Below are 21359 nucleotides of genomic sequence, written 5' to 3' on the forward strand. Positions count from 1 at the left end.
TTTCAACACCTGCGCAACATATAAAGAAAAATAATTCAGTCCAGATCATACCTTCGCACACTTTATATTGTAAGGTTATCATGCCATCATGTAACAGTTAAAATAAAAGCTTCTCGCATTATGTGTCAATCGATCATTTCCTTTGGCTTTCAGAAGAATTTGTAACTCTACTTTTGTAATATGTGGTGAGCTTGCAGTATATTATGTTTAAAGTATTAAACTTTTTTTTTGTGTTATAGTACATTTTTTAATTTATTTAGTTCTATACAGACTTAAATGCTTACCGGTGTGCATTGTTTATGATTTAGAAATGATATAGTTAGTTATACATTCTTTTCTTCTGGGTTACTGATTGAAATGTCGACGGTTCAAGCCCCAGCACTACCAAGTTGCGACCCTTAACCTTGTCTGCTCCAGGGGTCGCTGTATCCTGACTGACCCTGCGCTCTGATCCCAGTTTCTTAACTGGAATATGCAAAAATAATAATAATATTAATAATAATTTTGTTGTTCTTGTAGCTTAATCTGAAATAAAATGAATTGAGTGTCACAGATCGAAGATCTTACTCTCTATGGCTTCGTTCACACTGCAGGCAAAATTGGTGGCCCATATCTGTTTAGTGACCAAATCTGATTAGTTCATACTACACTGATCAGCTCATTACAACATTAATACCACCCGCTGTAGTTTTTGGGTTCTCTTTGTGCCACCAAGGTGGCCCTGGTCCCACTGGGCTTTGCTCCACAGAGCCTCTGGTTGTGTGTGTGTGTGTGTGTGTGTGTGTGTGTGTGTGTGTGTGTGTGTGTGTGTGTGTGTGTGTGTGTGTGTGTGTGTGTGTGATGTGGTGTCTGGCACCAGGACGTCGACAGCAGATCCTTTGGGGTCTGTGGGTTGCAGGGTGTATAACCTACATGGATTAGACTGTTATTCAAGTTCTTGTTCAGTGCACATGGTGTTCTGGTAGCCTTCTCTGGTGGCCAGCATTAACCTTTTTTTTTTTTTTTTTTGTGCGCTGCATTGGCTTTTGCATTTATTGAATGATCACTGTGACTGCACTGTGACGGCGCAACTGACTGCATGGTATTTTATGTTTCTTATACTTTCAACTGTTTTAGTTTGGTTCTAAATCAAATTTTAAGTAGCTTTTAAAAGTGCCACTACAAACTGTTTTTATTTTTTATTTTATGTCAAATTTAAATAATTTTAAAAGTATTAGGCAATTCTTTTCTATTTCTTTTTATGATAATTTTTTTTCTCTTTTATGTAAAGCACTTTGAATTACCATTGTGTATGAAATGTGCTATACAAATAAACTTGCCTTGCCTTTTTTTTGTTGCATTGGCTTTTCTCTGGGATTATTGTTAGACAATACAAGTTGATCAATGTTAAGTTTACCTGCACATGGTGTTGATGTTATGGCTGATCAGTGTATGTCTTCAGTGTGACCCTCGATTATTTTTGGCCTTTCAGACTGAGGTCACATTGGGAGGGGAAAAATAAAAAGATTGAACAAGGACCACATCTGGAAGTGACAAAAATCTAAATTAAAAAGGATCACATTGCATGTGATTTGTGCTGTTCACGCTGTTACAAAATAAAACCGGATCAAAGTCACACATCAAAACAATAAAACAGAAACGAGACAATTTTGTTCGTTGCTCAAAGAAGAAGCTGAGGCAACTCTCAGAGAGTCCATGTTCAATGTTCCGATCTAGCACTTAGTCATAAAGAAAAAAAAAACAGGAAGCTATACATTAACCACAGGTGACATTCTGCAACCTTTTTTTTCCCGTAGAGTAAAATGAATGACCAAGTTCTTTTCTCTGACTCTTAATGATTCTCCAGTGATTGTCCTGAGTGACCTCATTCTGAATCTTTAAATGTAAGATAATTGTCTAAAAGGCTAAACAGCTGCATTAAACATAATCATTTGTCCAGACTTTGTCGTTTGTGTTGCGCCGTGCAGTTTCTTACACCAGCAAGGCGTTCATTTAAATTTAGGGACCTTCAGGAGACGACTGAAATCTCACTTGCAAATCTTTGTCTGTTTAAGCTATTGTTGGTGCACACAAGCAGTGAGGTGTATGTTGTGAGGATTTTATACTGAAACTGTGCAACTGGAGCTTATTGCAGGGAGATACTGATACCCATCGTGATAATAGCCTGGACAAGACTAGACAACACACAAACCACTTTGTTCATTGTTTAGTTCGGAGGAAAAAAATCTTAAATAATCTTACTGTAGGAACGGGTGCAGTAAACACAAGTGTAATTCCTTTTGGCCTTCGTGTGAAACCTGTCAAGTTTTATGCGTGCTGTTTTTAGTTAATATCTGCACGCTGATCTCTGCATGCTGTGCCTTGTGAAACTGTGTTTGTGTCAAAGTCTCTGATGGTTGGGGAACCAGACTATAAGATAATGTCACTGTTTGTTCAAACTTTCCACTTCTGCATCAAAGCTCATTCAAACGCTTTAGTAATTGAAGAAGCCATGAATAAATGCGATACCGACTATTTCACTTTTTCACACTGAATGTTTGTGTGTGTGTGAAGAGGGTCAGCCCACGTCCTTTCTTGGGCTTGGGAGTGTACAGTATGAGCAGCTTGTTCCACATCGTCTCCGAGACGTTAGCAAGCACAGTGATATTTGCTTCATCTGATTAATATTACTCATTGTCTTTCCAAACTTCACCTTTTTTGGTCATAACGTTTCAACATTATCGCTCCGTGAGCTGTGTTTAATCCAGTCGTCGCGCGCCGTGCCAAAACAAGATGACTGATGGGAGCAAAAGTTGCAGACTTTGTCCTGTTTAATGATTAAGAACATCATTAACGCTTCTCTATCAGATCTCGCGCTGATCTAATGTTTATCCACGTCTCTCGTCTCTTTTATATGAAACATGTAAGCAGAGGATAGAGGAGGAAAGGAGGTTGCGATGCAATGAAGGGCCAGAAAACCTTCCGAGGTGTGAGTGAAGCTTGCCAGATCACGTTTTTGCTGCTGAATTAAAAATAGCATATTAGTGTTATTTATATTCTGGCAATTCAGCATTTGTGGATCATAAACATTAAATGCAAAAAAAAAAAAAAAGTTTTTTTAAATCTTGATTTTGACTTTTCCAGATCCTCTGTCTCTCTTCAGGGACGTGTCCAAACACGAGTGTGCTTGGAAATGTATTGAACATTATCAGGGCATTTAATAGAAGCATCAGATTTGACCCTTCACATGGAAAAATTATGCGTAATCTGAGAAAAAAATCTCTTGTGCATGATTCAAAACCACAAAGGAAAGTTCAACCACATATTTAGTTACTTTGAAAAGTGAAAATCTGAGAAAATGTCATACATTCCTACAAGCAAACTTTATATATACTGTGTATGTACAGTATGTATGTATATGTGTGTACACGCTTCATACATTGGATGACCTGAAACAAAAAAAAAATAAAAAAACTTTTATTTTGCAACAGCATCACGTAAAACCATAAATGAAATTAAAATGTTCGATAAAAGGGCTGTTATAAGCAGTTATGTTCCAGATTATGTCTCAGCATCTTGTGCTTTTTTTTTTTTTTTTAGTTTGTTTTTTGGATGAATCAAGGTGGGCGTGGCTATATGCATCATTCAGCAGAGCCTTATCAACGTGATAATTTACCGTGTTTAGACAGAGTATACAGAAGCCACATTAATGACCGTAATGCGCCTGCAAGCAGCAACAATTCTCAAGAAACAGAAATGAAAGCGCAACAGAGCATGGCTTACTCAAAAACACACAAAAAAAGAAAATAGACTATTAAAACTGAAAAGAGAGATAAATATACGCTGATTCGTCCTGCAGGAAATTTAAAACTAGTTTGTCTAGTATGTTCTGGAATCGTGGCACTTTTTAATAAAAAACATTAAGATAAAACACATATCGTTAGAGCGATAATCCCTCCCGCAGTAATCAATACTTTTATCATGCTGACTGGACAGAATTTACTGAATCTTTTTCAGTACTTTACAGTATCTGCCTGATGGTTAACCTGGATCAAGTAAAATCAAAATGTGGGGTAAAAATGATGTTATGAACAGTTTTGTGCCAGATTTATTTATCTACTTTAAAGCCACTAATAAGCTACATGCTCAATGTAATCACACGCCTGCACCAATAGATATTAATTAGAAAATCTAACCTGAATATTTTTACTGTAATTAGTTCATATATTCACTACTGATATAACAGTGCTGAAGTGGTATAAGTGAATTTTAACACGCTTGAGACGTTTTAAAAGAAAAGTTTTTTGTTTTTATCTGATCTTTTTTTTTATCTTTTTCTTTTCTGTTTTATATCTGTGATTCACTCTGTGATTACCGAACAGGGAGTGTACTGTATATTTATTTGGCTGACGATGAAAGAAGTACAACTTGGCATGAACAAGGCCCTTACAGACTTGGACTTATTTTGTATTAATAAGTTAGACAGAGAGTTCTGCCGTACAGAAGGACAGGCAGACACGTGTGTGTGAGCTTCAACCTAAAATTTTATTAATATCACTGATTGCATTCAGTCTGATCAGATATTATTTTCATCTTTAACCTTTTAGATATTTCTAAGAACTCTTTTTCCGCCAACGATGGGTATTTTACGTGAGTGTAATAGGATATGTCTGTCTAATAACGTGATCGAAGCATGGCATTCACTCTGACAGGAAATCACATTCTTGGTAAACATCCTGACTGTGTTTTTCAGCAAATTAAAAACAATTAATAAAAGCCTTTCCATGTCTTTTTGAGGAAATGGGTTTATGGTTTTTCAGCAGTGCAAGATCTCTGCACAGCAGTGGTGTGAAGGTGTTGGTGTGACGGTGTTGGCTGTTACAACCAACTGTCTGTGCAGTGACGGTTAATAAAAGACCAGAAAATGCAAAGACATTAAAATCCTGATTTTGGTTAAAACGCAGTTTTCGTTACTAAAACTGCTGCACTGCGTCTCAGCTCTTTTTGTGTCCCTGAAATCACTTTCTTTTACTTTTGGTGATCATTTAGCTTCGGTTTGAACTCCAAATTCAGTAGAACTGTGATGTATGTCCATTAAACAAACAGCCGTATATGACTCTGTGTGCAGAAACGTGCTTGCTTTGACTGTGGTCACAAGGTGATGATAAAAATGTTTTTTTGTTTTGTTTTTTTGTGAAAATTGTGATAAAGATTAGATAAAGAATTGTGATTCTACTGTAATGATGCACAACTGCATGAACAGATATTCCTATAACGGCGTACACACAGGTTGTCCCCTCTCTAATAACAGATGGCTAGTTGTGAAAGGATTACATTCTTTTAAGAATATTTCTTAAGACATATGTTAATACATATTAAGACACATTTCTAAGCATCGAGGCTGTTTTTTTTTTTTTTTGTTAGTTTTTTGTTTTTTTTCACCGCCAGGTCCGATCAGGATGTGCATCTGCCGTCTTGTAGCACAAGGGATGCTTAAGTGAACATATCTTAAATCTATTATTTTTCTATCATTTTTTAAATTTAATTACATCCTGTAGATTAATATAAAGAAGGTGACCAAATGTTTTACTGCGACAGGCAGCAAAGTGTCTAAAGATACCATTTTTATTTATTAATTTTTTTAAATGTGTTGTTTATGTAACAACTTCAGCAGCAACCTCATTTCCCCTCTCGTCTATTCCAACCACTCATTTTATGCTTGAATATTCATAGGTCACTGTGTGGTTTAACAAACACAAAACATTCCATAATGAAAATTTATCCAAAGAATTTTGGTTTTCATCACTTTTGTCCAAAAGCTGAGATGATTCTTCGCTGATTTATGTCAGGTTAAAAAGATTTTTGGGTGTCATTATGGTATCTGAGGAAGTAATCGCAAACGTTGTTTGCAGCGATTTTATTGATAGAGACTGCGAGATTGACCAATCAAAACTACCGTTACATTTAATCAGTATAAAACCGCACTATTGTGGTTTGTAAGTCAGCACAGCGACCTCTGAAGATAAGTGAGCTGGTTACCTTGTGGTGCTGCCAGCTGTACTTTAGTTCTTTTAAGTATGCCTCTCAGAGGATATCTGAAAGCAATGTTTTTTTTTTTTTCTTAAATGTATGCATGAAATACGCAGAACGTGCATGAAAAATGATCACTGTATGTATTAAGAAATTGTAGACCACATTGTTTGACTACATTTAAGATCTTTTCAATTGGTAAGATGATATTTTTTTTCATAGTGGCTACTCCAAATACCATGCGTGCACATTGCAGCAGGGTGAAATAATCAGATTCATGGCTGACGAAAATAGGCGGATAGCGTAAGCCTCTAACGCTGCCTTATGACGCATTAGTTTAAAAAGAAACCCTTAGCTAATTCTACATGTCAAACCGTTAGCAAACGTTAGCCTTGACACCTGGTGGTGGTTGGGGCAGGGTTGGCCAAACATTGTGATCATTTACAGTGTTAATGCAGTGAGTGTTTACAGATACTTGGACTTTATTTACTAATAAACCAGTGCAAGGGAACTTCAAAAGTATGAATGGTGGACCCGAGCTACAGGCCAGTGGTTGGCAAAACAAGGATGAGAAGCTCCGTGAGCTTGATAGAGTTTTTTTTTTTTTTCTTTAATACATTAATTTTATTTGTATGGCAATTTAAACAGTTTTCGTTTTTGCCAAGCAGCTATACAGAATCAAAAGAATATTATGGAAATGTGAACTGTACAAATCAGAATGATCAGATCGCCCTGATGAGCAGGCCAAGGGCGACTGTGGCAAGGAACAACTCCCTGAGATGGGAACAATTGGAAGGAACCTTTAGAGGAACCAGACCAAACAACAGGGAACCCATCCTCATTTGGGTGATACCGGATAGCAGGGATTGATCTGCAGTCATACTGTGTGTTAGGAGGCTGGAAGTCCAATATAACAGATGATTTTTTTAAGTTAATCTGGAGTCTTGGTCGTTACTGGAAGCTCAGATAGACTGTAGGAAACTCCAGACTTGAACAGTTATGCGACTACAGTCAAAAGTCCTCAAGAACATCTGTCTGCATCAGTCGAGGGAAAGACTGCCTTCATGTTGAAGTGGAATCGTCCTCAGTCACCACACGCATCCCAAACAGACCATGCGGTAAGATCTACTACACAAACAGGTCACCAGGTGGTCTGGATCACTGGCAGCTCAGGAACGACAGAGAGAGACTTTAGAGTTAAAGATAAAGAGGGAGAGAGAAAAGAAAAGGAAAGATAAATAACAGTTCGGTATGGTCACAGTCTCATACAGTAATGTTATAAAGTGAATATATATTAGACTATTATTTTACACTCTCTCTCTTTCTCTCTCTCTCTTTCTTATTTCAGACTTTTATACAGTAAGTAGTCTCGATATACCACAGACAAGTTGTACATGCCATTCCGGTACACACTAGCGTAGGTTAAGGATGTGTGTTTGACGTTTGGCACTGAATAAAAGTTTTTCACAGCCTAAATATTTAGCTGCAGCTCTAGGCGCAGTGCTGTGAACCGAGTGCCTCTACAGTGTGACTCAGATGAGGAACATGCACTGTGTTCACAGTAAAAAGCAGGACTTGTTGCGCCTGTAAGGCCCTGCGGCAGAAAAGAAGCTTCAGGTTGGCTGAAATGTGGGAATTCATGTCATGTACTGGTGAAGGCAAGCCTAAAGTAGTGTTTTATTTTTATTTTTATACTAAATAAAAGAATGTGCCTGCTGTTCTGACCTGAGCACTTTACATTATCGTCCTATTTCCATAATCATCCATCGCACTTATGAATGGTTTGGGGGGGGGGGGAGTAAACATAAGATGATCAGTGAAAGACATGATGATTGGTATCCAAATGCGTTCTGTTTAAAGGTGACCTGCTATATTTTTAGATGTTTAGAACACATGAAAGCATAATAAAAAATTTTTTTTTAAATTATAACAAAATATTTTATTAAAATAATGCTCCTTGTCTTGCTGTTTTTCCAGGGGTTTAAACAAACCATTTAGATTTTCCCCAGTTGTGACCTCATATATCAAGAGACCTTCAATGCCAATGTTCAACTCCAACCAGTTCTTCCTCACTCTGCTGCTTTCTGGACAACGTTTTTAACAAGACTAGGCTAGGCTTAGTACCTTACTATTAACCTAGCTATTTAGCTCTTAAAATAGGCTCAGTTAGCCATTAGCAGTTAGGAGCTAACCAACAAAACTAACCTAGCAATCTTTAGTTCTTAGTTGTGTTTGATCACTAAACATTGTTGTCATTATTAAAATCAGGCTCGCACACGTACGTATGTTTGTGTGTGTGTGTGTGTAATTTTTTTCTTTCCATCAGAAATGTAGGGGAAAAGAAAAATGACCTTAAAAAATAAAAGCTTATGGGTAAGAAATAAATATGAATAAAAAGAAATATAATAGAAAATAAATTGAACTAGGATAAAGATAAAAATATACTGTACTAATAAGGACATTACACAATATAACAAAATATAGAAAATACAGAAGAAAAAAATATATATTTTTTTTAAAATTAAGTAATTTTGTGTAAAAAAAAAATGAAGTAAAAATGACTGGGGGTGCGCAAATATGCGTAAAAAGTGTCGGTCAGACTTTTTTTAAAAAGTCAGTGTGGCAATACGTGAATTGGTCCCAGACTTTTCCAATCCTTGCATTCTGATTGGCCTAGGAAGATGCACTTCTTCAAATCGACTCTGAAGAGCAGTTCGTGTAAATCTACAGACACTAAAACGGCACGTTCGAAAAAGAAGTGAAAGAGATCGAAAATTAGGCGAAATACAGGATCTGACTTGTGTTTCAGCTGAAACATGAACACACACACACACCATGGAGACGTGTTTTTAAGTATAATGAGTCTAATATGTCTAAACCTTTTAATGTATTAAGATGTGTTAAGACGATTTCTTTCTTAAACAATTCTTCTAGTTTATATTGCAAAGAAAGAAAAAAACGTAAGTCTTGTACAAGGCTCACCTAACGTAGTCTCGGCGGACGTTTCCGGTACGCACTCTGACACAGTTTGAACTAGTTTATAGTTTATTGTTCTTAGCTTGAACCAGTTTTTATTTGTGTATAAACGTTAAGAACATTCTAGTGTACAGAAGCGTGTAGTATCTCAGAATACAAAGGCGAGTCTGAGCGAGGTTGTGTAACCCTGGCACTTGAGGCAAGTGGAATGTTTTTGTGTCAGTTTGCTTCTGGCCCAATCGGCTCCTACCGAGCTGCTTTTGGAAAATTAATTCTAGCTTTCCACATTAAGTGTTTGGAGTTTCGCACTTGGTCCAGGTATGTGAGGTGAAGGTAGATTTAAATGTAAAAGTCGCACTTTATTTTACAAGATTTCAAGACGAATAGACTTGCGTGATAATGTTGTACGTGTTAACACGCGTGTTAGCGTTCTTCACTCGTGTTTAGAGCGTAAATAAAAGAAACGTGCTGTGTTCCTCCTCACTGCTGCAAGGCGTGTCTGACTGAAACAGTCGCTCTTCTGTCCACCAAAGTGTTTGCAGTCGGGCGGATAATCAGCCTGGTGAGTGTTTAGATCTGTTCAATCAGTTTAAGTGATCCATTAGCGGTATACTTAAAGCGACCTAGCGAAAAAAAATCCTAACACTAACAGCTGCAGTATATTTTGCACTAGTAATCATGCTGTTGTGCATTAAAGCAGTGTTGGGATTATTGGAAGGAGCTGATTTCTGATCTGCGACTTGATCAAACAAATATTAAATAATGGTGGTGAAGAGGGTCGCGAATGTGGCAGGTAGAAGTGCTGTTTTCATTAGTTAGAAAAAAGGTGATTAGGTGCAAGTATGGTCGACCGATCACGTTCCACCCGCTGTTCCTACAAGGACGAGCAATAGAGTACGGATCGTATCGTAATGCTGTTCTACAAGAAAAAGAAGATAGGTAACCATTGCAGACAAGGGGAACAAAAGGTCACATCTTTTCTTGCATTTCAAGATGTCACGTGTGAATCTTTCCTCTTGTACTTCCTCACAGTTTGCTCGAGCGTGCAAGTATGTGTGTGTGTGAGAAAAACTGACCTGGCCTGCTGGCCTACATAATTAGTAAGCCGTCCTGATTATTCTGTCCCTAAACGAGATGTGTGTTAATACATTTAATACAAGGGATTTTTCTTTTCTTTTTTTCTTTTTTTTTTTTTTTTTACTTTTTGCAGATTGCTGCCTCGCTCCAGTTCTCATCTTCCTAAGTATTAGGATGGGGTAAAGACCTGAAGTGGACACTTTATAGGCCAGATAGACCTGAAGAATCTCCAGCCTGCCTGCCATCTCCCCTAACAACAGGTAACATCTAATAATAACTAATAACTAAAGGGAATTAAATGGAAAAAAACATCTGTTCAGTTATTTAATGTTGAGAGATTTGTGCATTCGGAGTTGCTTTTAAGGCAGAGACATTGAGATGTTAGTGACGCATCGTTAACTGATTAAAAACATATCAACCGATAGCGTTTGTCTTAGATGTCAAGGGACCCTCAACAACCCGAGTGTAATCTGACGTTAGCTTAGCCATCCTTTATAGCCAGCGAAAAAATATCTTATCTGAAGAGTCGGGTCTCTGCGATTTCTCTCTGAAAGTTGGAGTGCCTCGTCTGCTTACAATCCTCTTCCTCTTCCGCCATCTTTATTTTTATGGAGGAAAAAGGATCGCTGTCGTTATAAAAGAGTTTGTGCAAACCGACAGCGTGTCAGGTCTGAGTGTATGAGAGAGAGAGAGAGGATGAGCGAATCAGAGCTCAATGCTCAGTTTATTAATATTTTACTCATTGTAAGTAATAAAAAAAAATATTAATTGTTATATAATACTATAAATAGTTTATTTATGACGGTGTTGATACTGTGGGGCTGCAATAAATAAATTATTGCAGGAGGAAACACTTGAAACTTACCTGAGTGCTGTTTAAATCAAAATTAAACTAAGGCCGTGTCCACTTGAAGCCGGGTATTTTTAAAAACAGAGATTTTTCTTCTTCATTTAAAAAAAATTATCCTGTCCACACGACCTACATTTTAAACTAGTTGCGCTTTGTAGAAGTCTGACGGGTCACTGTCTGCGGGGTCTGTGTGTCGTCAGAGTTTTGTAAAGTCCAGTAATCAACATTAACAGTCAGTAGTTTACTGTATGTAAGTGCACAAAATATCCCCATAAACAAAGCTGACATCTTATCAAAGAGACGAGCACACAGTCAATTACATCATTGGCACAAGGTGACATTACAACAAGCCAGAATCTCCGTTTGCCCGTCCACACACCACCATTGAGTTTTAGAAAATCTTCACTTTTGGACGGAGTTTTCCAAAAGCTCAGTTTTCAACGATTAAAACCTGATTTTTTGCATGCAGACAAAAGCGGAAGCCGCAGAGAAAAGACCCGGCTATTTGTGGACATGTGTGGGAATGTGTGTCTGGTTATCATTAATTATTAATTCCTGGTTGTCAGTACTGATTAAGAAAAAGCGTGTGGAATCTACATGAGCAATTCTACTTGAAGTGCTGTCCACCCAGCAGTGTGTGCTTGTGAAATACTAGAAGTGAATCACTACCTCTTTGCAATAACGAAATCATAACCAGCAGTCATGCTAAAACATAATCAGATGATCTTTTGTGGTGACGCCGCTTGTAATTCCTGAATCAGCAGTTTATAATCCAGCACACATGAGCTTCTCTTTCAGACAGCCTACAGATGATCCCTGTCAAAAGCGCTTTGTGCTAAAAGAGACGCCTTTTCAGTACGCGTATCCGGTTCGAAGGTTTACACCATTAGACAGGATCACCTTGCACCGGGCGGGGCGCGGCGGGGCAGGGCGAGGCGGGGCGCACCGCTACGATTGATGTCTTGACACGGTTTTTGCTGATTTTTTTCAAAGCAAAACCAGTAAGATGAGCCCTCATATGACGTAGTGAAGATGCCACTCTAGCTGTCAGGCTGGTATCTAGAGGTGCTTAACATTCCAGCATCCAGTTGTAGCTGTTGCACGCTGTATTGCTGCTAGCGTGTCAGGACAGTAAGAGTTTCATGCACATTTTGTTTTTTGAGACGCATTTGACTACCAAAGAGGTTGAGACTCCTAAATTTTCCCTCGGCCAGATTTAAATGTTAAAATCTGACATGCTTTTTTGGCTTGCTTGTATATTTTTGTCTTCCCATGCTTAATAGCATTTCTTTTTATTCCAGTCTGGTGTCTCCAACACATTAACCCCTGATTAAACCAAACAAAACTGGAACGTCATCACTGCGTTCGAGCAGAACCGGTCGTTATCTGGTTATCTTCGGTACTGACTCATGCACAGGCGTACCTCCAGAATCGTCCTTTTTCACGTGTCTTCACAGCGGTTTGGGGGGAAAAAAAGGCCACTGTCGCTCTTAAAGGATACGACATGTAAAGCATCTGACCGTGCTGAATTTATCAGTTTATTAAAAGAAAAAGCAATGACTTGTGCTGCATCTGACTAAACTTGGAAAGCACAGAATACACATGCTGCATAGGCACGGTAGCAAGTATAAACAGTCCTGTGCAAAAGTCTTGAGCCCCCTCCCCTCCTTCATTTCTTCAGATTTTGCTACCAAAGAGTCAGCAAAATCTAAAGTTTCTTTTGTTTTTTAGTCTTTACGAATAGTTCCCCTGGCTTCCTAAAGAACCTTTTCTCTCTCTCTCTCTCACATTTTCAGGTCCAGTCCCTGTACCTGCGCAGTATCAGAGAAATGTGTTTCGTTTGTTGAGTCACACAATGACCTGTGAATCATTCATGTGTAAAAGAAGCATTTAACTTAAGGCCTGACCCAGTGAGAAACAGGTGCAGACGATGACAGATGATGATCAGGCCGGTGATTAGTAACTGCTGATGCTAAATGCTGAGTGGTTGGAACGAACGAGAGGGGAAATGAGGTCGCTGCTGAGGATGTTACATAAATTACCAATTTTTAAATGGTATTTTTAAGCACTTTGCAGCCTGTCGCGGTAATACGTGATTTATTCTACATCATTTAATTGAATTTATTATGATGAAATAAGCAGAGGCTCATGACTTTTGTCTTCATGCAAAAAAAAATCGTAATTGTAAATTATTTGTGTAAATTTTCAATAAAGATCGATAATAAACAAAAAAAACATAATGTTGTCATCTACTGGAATGGAGGGGTGTAGAATAATTGGAAAACAATGGTTATCGTTATGTAATATTCAAAAAGAAAAATCTTTTATTTCAAAATACATTTCAAGGTTAAAAATTACACGAGTTACACAACGATGCATGCACAATGCATATTAGATGCGTAGTACTTCTGTAAAACCTGTAAGAAATATAGCTGCTTGAGACAAATTAGATAATAAACATTAGTGCTATTTATTGAAAATCGTAATGCACAAAATTAACAGCGTTGGCAGTAAGCAAAGCAAACCAGATAAATGGCTAACATGGAGGTGGTAAGATTCAAACATATCCCGGGAAACATGCTGGAAATTCCCAGAATCGTTTCAATATGTAAAAACTATAGCAACATTGCTAAGATTTGCAGCAGATTGAATTTTCCACATTGGATCAAGTGATCTAAAAAAAAAAAAAAAAAGAAAAGTTGTAGCACTGGTGAAAAAAAAAAAAAACACTCTCCACGTGAACGTACATGTACTGTCTACGCGCGTGGACAGCTCCGAACCGCTCAGGACACGCGTCCCCTTTAACACCAGGGTCAGCCTTGACTTTAGACGGCCCTTTGTTATCGTAGACCAGCACATCATGCAGACAGTATTCAAATGAAGCTTCGCAGCAACAAAGAAAATATCATGCAAATGCTTTTCAGGGTGCTGAATATTTCTTTTCATGTCAAACAGCTTCTGTAATCGAGGATGAAGTTGATGAATGTGACACACTGGAGTAGATCGGTGCAGCGCAGCGTTAAATAGGAGACAGAGACTTCCCTACACAGGCTGGTTTATGGCTTGCTTTAACATGAAGTATTCTCCGAAACTATGTGCTCCTTTGAGACAATGACCATTGTTAAAAGCGCTATATAAATAAAAATAAATTGAATTAAACTGGAGTAAACATTCTCAAGTTTATTTATTTATTTATTTATTTATTTATTTATGTTTAATGCACACTAATTATTTAAGCTTTGCTGTAAAATAACTTTTTCATGCTCATAGACCAAACCACTGTTTATATGGAAGCTCAGGCTTCTATGCACCACACCTTTTCCTTTTCCTGCCTTGAAAGAAGTTTTTCTGAAAATATTGCAACGGAAGCAATCACTTTTTTTTTTTTTTTTGATACACTTTCTAAATCCAGTCCATTGTTTCAGCCTGTGAGGGCAGGGGGCGGGGGATAAAAAATAATAATAATAAAAAAAATCTCTCTCTATTTCATATATATATATATATATATATATATATATATATATATATATATATATAATAATGTATGTATGTATATGTGTGTGGGTATATATGTGTGTATATGTGTATGTATAAATTTGTATGTTCATTATTTATAAAACCTGATTATTTAATATTTTTTTCACACATGGAGACTGTTACTGATACAGTGTATACAGTATTTAATGAGGTTTACCTCTCTGGTGTTCTGTGGTCAAATGGGATTAGTTGTGGGTCCCTGAAGTATTTCTGTCATAATGTACTGGAAATACGGAGCACATGATGGTTATAAAACATGTTGATTGTTTTTCTGGGAAGTTTAGCAGCAATTAGAGTCACAAGACAGAAATGCAGAGACCAAGTACCAAAAGGAACACATTCAAAAGGGAAATACGGCGATGATAGTTGTCTGTTAGGAGGAGGAAGACAGCACACAATAGCACAATAGTTTAAGGTCATAATACTAGTGCGGTACAGCCTCACCTGTCTGGTTGCTAAGATGAGGTTGCCTTAGGTCAAATGACAGAGACAAAGAGAGAGAGAGTGTTTAAGGAAGTCGAGCTTGTTTTAAGCTACACGTGGAGGAACACTAGATGAAGCTCGAATGCATGATCTATATCACTTGAAATACTCAGATGTGTAAGATAATTGTATGATGGTAATGTTCTAGCAATGTCAGTTAGATGAATGTCTTGTTTCACTGTCATAACAGCCTTCCTCTTTTTCTCCACTGATCAGACTGTATTATGTGCTGACTGAACTCTTTATCTCTTCCTGTCGCGCAGGAGGTGAATGCTGGCACCATGCACGGACCTCGAAGAAAGCTGAAGCTCGTCGTTATGACTATAATGACCGCATGCGTCTTCATCATAGTGGAAGTCTCGAGAAGTGCCAGCCAGGATAAAAACAGCCGGCATAAAATCCGAATCCCCACCAAACCATTCTGGGGCAAGGTGTCGCCCAACAACGCCTTCTGGAACCGCCAGCAGCAGAAACTGGACCACTTGAACAACCCGATCCTGAACGGACCAAACGGCACGCTGGGTGGCGTTCTGCCGGCGTGGCTCAACGACACGGCTAGCCGAGACTCCTGCGAGCCGGACTTGAAGGTTATGACGCAAATAAAGAACTTCAGCTTGCTTCCAGATCGTTTTAAAGACTTTTTGTTGTACATGCGGTGCAGGTCATATCGCATGGTTGTGGATCAGCCTCAGATATGCGAAGACGAGCCGTTCCTGTTGTTGGCCATCAAATCGCTGGCGTCACATTTCGACCGGCGCCAGGCCATACGGGAGTCCTGGGGTCGAGCCGGTCTCGTGGCAAACAAGACTATTGTGACTGTGTTCCTCCTTGGCAACGCCACCGCCGTGGACCACTTCCCAGACTTATCGCCCATGTTGGAGTACGAGAGCTCCGTGCATGGAGACATCCTTCAGTGGGATTACAGGGACTCCTTTTTTAACCTGACCGCCAAAGAGGTCCTTTTCCTCGAGTGGTTCAACACTCGCTGTCCAAACGCTAGCTTCATATTCAAGGGTGACGACGACGTCTTCGTCAACACTTTCCTTATTATAGACTTCCTCAAGGGTCTGTCCCCCGCCAAGGCACAGAACCTATTCGTCGGGGATGTGATAACGAATGCTGGACCTCACCGGGACAAGAGGGTGAAGTACTACATCCCGGAGAACATTTTCGTAGGGAGATATCCACCGTACGCAGGTGGAGGAGGGTATCTTTACTCGGGAAAGTTAGCCAGGAGGCTTTATGGGATCATGAACGCGGTGCCGCTCTACCCCATCGATGATGTCTATACAGGCATGTGCCTGAGGAAGTTGGGACTTGCCCCAGAGAAGCACAAGGGTTTCCGTACTTTCGGCATCGAGGAGAAATACCGCAACAACCCGTGTGCCTATAAGAGTCTGATGCTGGTTCACCCGAGAAGTCCGCAAGATATGATTAAAATATGGGCGTGGCTTAATGACCCCATGTTAAATTGCCAGTAAAACTTCACACGAGGCCTTTCAACACCCTCAGGGTTGCTAATCTGTATTTGGCAGCTAATTATTATTATTATTATTATTGATCATGTATGTGTCGAGCTAGACGTAGGTTTGTGCATCATATCTCTAAAGTGATCAAAACTAACAGAGAACATTTCAGAATTCTGTAGACGTTAATAAATATTTACAATAGTGTTACAGGTTTCGACACGTCGCTCTGTCACAGTAATTTATGTTAGCCGTAAAGTTTATGTTAAAGATAACGCTGGGATCGTGGGAAGTTCAGCTGGTTTGAACTTGGTGCAGTAGGGAAAAAAAAAAAAGAAGAAGAAGAAAAGAAAACCATCGTCGTAGTTATGCACAGTCTGTTGTTTTTATTTATCTTCTGGACAGAAAGTGTTTGTTGTTGAAAAAACTGCTTGTGCTGCTTTAGTTTTTTCTTTTTTCCTCCCAAAGCTTGAAGGTTAAGCTACAGCGTTACGCACACAAAAACGACCTGCAAGTAATCAGCTTCACTCGATTAATGTGTTGTGAAACCGTCGGCTTATCAGCGGTCGTGTCGATGCTCATACATGGTGGTCGGTTTAGGTTTTTTTTTTTTTCCTCTCCCCAAGGTTCACTCTGTGTCACCGATGTTTCATTAGCTCATAGACCTTGTCTGTATAAACAATGATGAATGAAACAGGTTCATTTCAGTTTGGCTCCTCAGTTAAGGAGAGTTTAGGTCAGATATTAAGTATTGTGGGTCATGAAAGTGGCGTGTCTTTTTTTTTTTTTTTTTTTTTTTTTCTTCTAACCACCCTTTTTTTTGAGGGGGGATTCGTACTAAAGTATGACTGATAAGCTCTTATCTCATATATATGTAATGTGTACAAGAGGTTATTTATTCTATTGAACATGTTTTGATATTGACTCAATCACATCATGGTCTGTTAAACCAAAGTGCTTAGTGCTGCATCGACTCCATTCCGTTCAGCTCTTCTCTTGAGACGTGTGCTTTTTCACCAAGAAGAGCATTTTCCCATTTCAGTATTCGTCTGCCTGTGTGTAACCTGACACCAGGGTATCATATGAAACCGGATTGGACAGTCTAGTTTGTTTATATGGGTGTCTTTTTTTTTTTTTTTTTTTTTCTCCAGAGACCCACAGGCATGACACACTCGTCATTTATCCAATGATTATAAAGATCTGTTCTTTCTTTCACCACCGCAGTCTTTTCGATGTTACAGTTACACCTGCTGGTTAGGTGTCGCAAGCACACCCTGCTAAACTATTTTTTCCAACCAAGACACTGGATTCCTCTTTCCCCCAGACAGGGCACTCGAGCGCTCTAATCCGAAATCATGCGACAAGCACCGGTTCTCCACTGCTGAACCTGTAAAACCAAAATATCATGCCTCCAAAAACTTCCTATTCCTCTGAAGCAATGTTTACACGTCGGAAAACATAAATCAAACACAAACAACTAGAAATATATTTATAGCTTTTATAGGTTTATCTACCTTTATTTATGAAGCAGTGAAACTTCCCAGCCGGAGTCCTGGCTTTTGGAGTCTTGAAGTTCTTGAAGCAGGACGTAGCTGATTGATTGTGAGAACTTGAATGATCGTGTCATAAGGATTTTTATATTAAATAGTTCACAGAGTACAGTTCAGATTATTATTATTATTATTATTATATTTGCTTCTCTTTAAATTAATGAAGAATACCCTTTAAAAGAAAAAAAAATCCTGCGGCTTGTTATTTATATTAACGAATACTTGCTGAGACGGGCCAAAAATTAGACTGTTACTTGATTAAATGTTAAATTATACGAATAGAAATTTTTTATCTATGATTATTATACATAATCATGATGATTATCGGATGATGATGATGATAGACGTGACCTGATTATGCCAGGAGACAGGAGTGCTTATACTGTGTCTGGATGTGCCACGGACTCGTGCCGTTTCTTGCGTGACTCAGGTCCATGATTTTTCAAACTTTAAAAACACAACAAGCAGGTTTTAAGAAGGTGCACCAAAAGATAACTTATGACAGTTATGCATAAGTACACCTTTGATGTTTATGACATCATAAGGAGGTGCTGAGCTTTTTTTTTTTTTCGTTTTGTTAACAAGAATGTGCCTGTATTTTTCCTTCCTCTCTTCTTACTGTGTCTGTAACTTATCATGCACCTTTTTTTTGTTTGTTTGATTGTTTCTCTGCCTGATTTAAAATAAAATAAAATATAACTGGTTTTGTATGTCCAGGTTGCATCATTTGTTTGTGTCGCTACTGCGTATTCGGCTTCTTATCTAAATGTCAATGTTTGTCCACACGCCTGCTTGGTAGCAGCAGCGAATCTGTTATGATGACTCACATGTCCTCTGACTCTGGCTGGAACAGGTCAGTGACCAGATCAAGAGGTGAGCAGTTATTGACACGACCACGAAATCAAAGTTTACACTCACAGCCCAATGCTCATACCAACCAGCACAAGTCCACATGTTGGGTTTGAACCCAGACTACTCGGCTATCAAGGTTCTGTGTGAGGTTTCTCCTATCTGTGGATCTATCCATCCTCGATCTTTACGTCTTACTCATTGAATACTCTTACGTAATTTTTAGTAAATAATAGGATTTATGTCACTGTACAGGAAGCTGAAAGATAGAGAAGCTTGTCTATAACCAAACCCTGAATATTGTCTTCCAGAACTTCCTGGACTTGCTTTCATCGCTCCTTCATAACCTTGTAGGTTTAAGTATCTGCTCCTGGAATCTCTAAAGCCTTCCAGGTAGAGGAATATTAGATAAGGGACGCAGTAAAAACTGTTGTCAGTGTAAACACTGAGATCATTTGACACTGCTGGCATATAAGATTCATTTTCATTAATCTATTATATAATATTTTTATTGCAACTTTTACAAGGAAATATCAAGGGGGATAAATAATTAGGCAAACCTGCTGAAGCTGTTTACAAAAAAAAGGAGCGAGAGAAAAGATTTCCTCGTGTTTTTTTTTTATGTTCTAATCAATGCTGTGGGTTAAACAAACAGGTTTTCGTTCCAAACCAATCAGGAGCCAGTTATCATCACCAGAACTGTTTCAAGCAATTGTTTACAAGATAGAGAACAGCTCAGAATAACAGTCGAGTTACAGAACTCGCCTACTGTTTCAGGTTTATGGACAATCAGTTTGTGTCGTGTAACTTTCTCAATCAGCTTCAAACCTTTGGTTAATCATTTTCAGGAAACTGTGAAATTTTAGTCTATCTTGTTAATGTATTTAACCATTTATCATGCAAGTAATTCATGCTAAATTGAAATAAATAATAATAATTATTATTATTGTTGGGGCCTAAGCACCATAACATCTGCACAATGACGATGATTGGTTGGGTTGGTGGGGTGGGGGGGATAAGGGTGGCAATGGCAGAGTGCTTGGGCCCGCTCATCGTTGCTTGCAACTATATATCTTTTTATATTACAGTCAAACCTCGCGTGTTCCGCAAGACGAGCAAAGATTTTAAATACATTTTGACTTGAAAAACGAGCATGTCTTGGTTTACGAGTGCCGCGTGTAAAACAAATTTTATTTTGTGTTTGAAGTTTGAAAGCCTTTGTGTACAGCGTGCGTGTACTGTTTCCTATAACACGTGTGTGTGTGTGTGTGTGTGTGTGTGTGCGCGTTAAGCAAAAGAAAGTCTCATTAGAGGTTAAAAATCCACACAGTCTGCGTGCATAAATGGAAACGCTTATCTGTCTGGATTTATTTTTACTTTTTTTTAAAGGTTAAGTGTTAATTTTTTTCTTTATATTTTGTGTAAATTTATTATTGGTGCAAAGCTATGTTTCTGTACATGTTCTTGATTATGGTCACCATATGATTTAAGTTGATTATTCAATGTAACGCAAATTCTTATTTCTTACTGGCTGATGTTGTAAAAGTACAGACGCTGGCCATTACTCCTTTCAACCTTTGCGTTTGTGACTTGGATAATGAAATGTAAAAATTAAATAGCTTTTTATGTAAAAACAGGCAACTTTAAACATTTTCATTTACAGTAGGTCTGAATAAAACAACATATAAATAAAAGAGTTATGTGTATTTATACTGAAGTTATACAAAAAATAATGAAAATGTTTTAAAAGTGAGCTGTATCAAGATATTCAACTGTAACTTGGGATTTGTGACTGCAACTTTCTCGTACGCAGTCTCACATCATGTTTTCGTTATACGCTCCTCGGTAGCGGCGAGTCCAGTAGGCCGAAATAAGCCACACGTTTTAGCAGATGGTGTCACGGAGTACGTTTTTCTTGTCTTGTTGCCTGGCATTCATAGCAAAATGTGTCTGGACAATCATTGCAGCTTCGTGTGTGTGTGTATTTGTGTGTGTGTGTGTTCACTTCGGCAGCTAGAACTACAGTACGCTCAAGTGCTGAATGCTGAACCCCTGTGTGTATATTACTATGGAGAGTTCTTGATGGTTCTAAAAGGTTCTTGAAGATTAGAAAGTTATTCTGAGTTTCCAGAAAACGCTCTGGAAAATAGCTAGATTAAAAAAAAATGTCATTACCCAAGTGACTTTGAAAGAGATTTTAAAGAGAAATTTTTGTCCTTTTTTATTACTTTAGGCATAAGGAATCTGGGAAATAACACTTTTTACCTAGAAAGAAGAAAAAGTAACATTTTATTATATAGTGTTATTTCCAAATGTGGGCTAAGAACAAAAATCCAGTACTGGAGTATCCTAGGGTGAACAGCAGTGGTAAAGCGCTCGCCCTATCATCCGGAGATCGGGAGTTCTATCCCCGGGTGATGCTGTTACCTCTCACAGCCGGAGGCCTAGAGAGAGCTGATTGGCCGAGCTCTCTCAGGGAGGGATCAGAGGTACTTAGTGCTCCCACGTTAATCATGGCTCTACGGGCAATCAGGGACGTCTGTGAGCTTGTGCATGCGGAAG

At 38.5% G+C, this 21359-nt stretch overlaps 1 protein-coding gene across 1 annotated transcript in view; it reads left to right on the top strand.

Moving 5' to 3' along the window:
• Positions 1-18658, top strand: part of b3gnt2b (UDP-GlcNAc:betaGal beta-1,3-N-acetylglucosaminyltransferase 2b) — a 30240-nt gene extending 11582 nt beyond the window's left edge. Inside the window, exons 2-3 of the mRNA XM_053510540.1 lie at positions 10196-10322; positions 15196-18658. Of these exons, the coding sequence (XP_053366515.1) occupies positions 15214-16413 (1200 nt within the window). The 5' untranslated portion in view covers positions 10196-10322; positions 15196-15213 and the 3' untranslated portion in view covers positions 16414-18658. The remainder of the gene's footprint in view (positions 1-10195; positions 10323-15195) is intronic.
• The last annotated feature ends 2701 nt before the right edge of the window (positions 18659-21359 follow it).

The sequence above is a fragment of the Clarias gariepinus genome, chromosome 13 (genome assembly GCF_024256425.1).
Source record: "Clarias gariepinus isolate MV-2021 ecotype Netherlands chromosome 13, CGAR_prim_01v2, whole genome shotgun sequence".
In the NCBI taxonomy this organism is placed as follows: Eukaryota; Metazoa; Chordata; class Actinopteri; order Siluriformes; family Clariidae; genus Clarias; species Clarias gariepinus.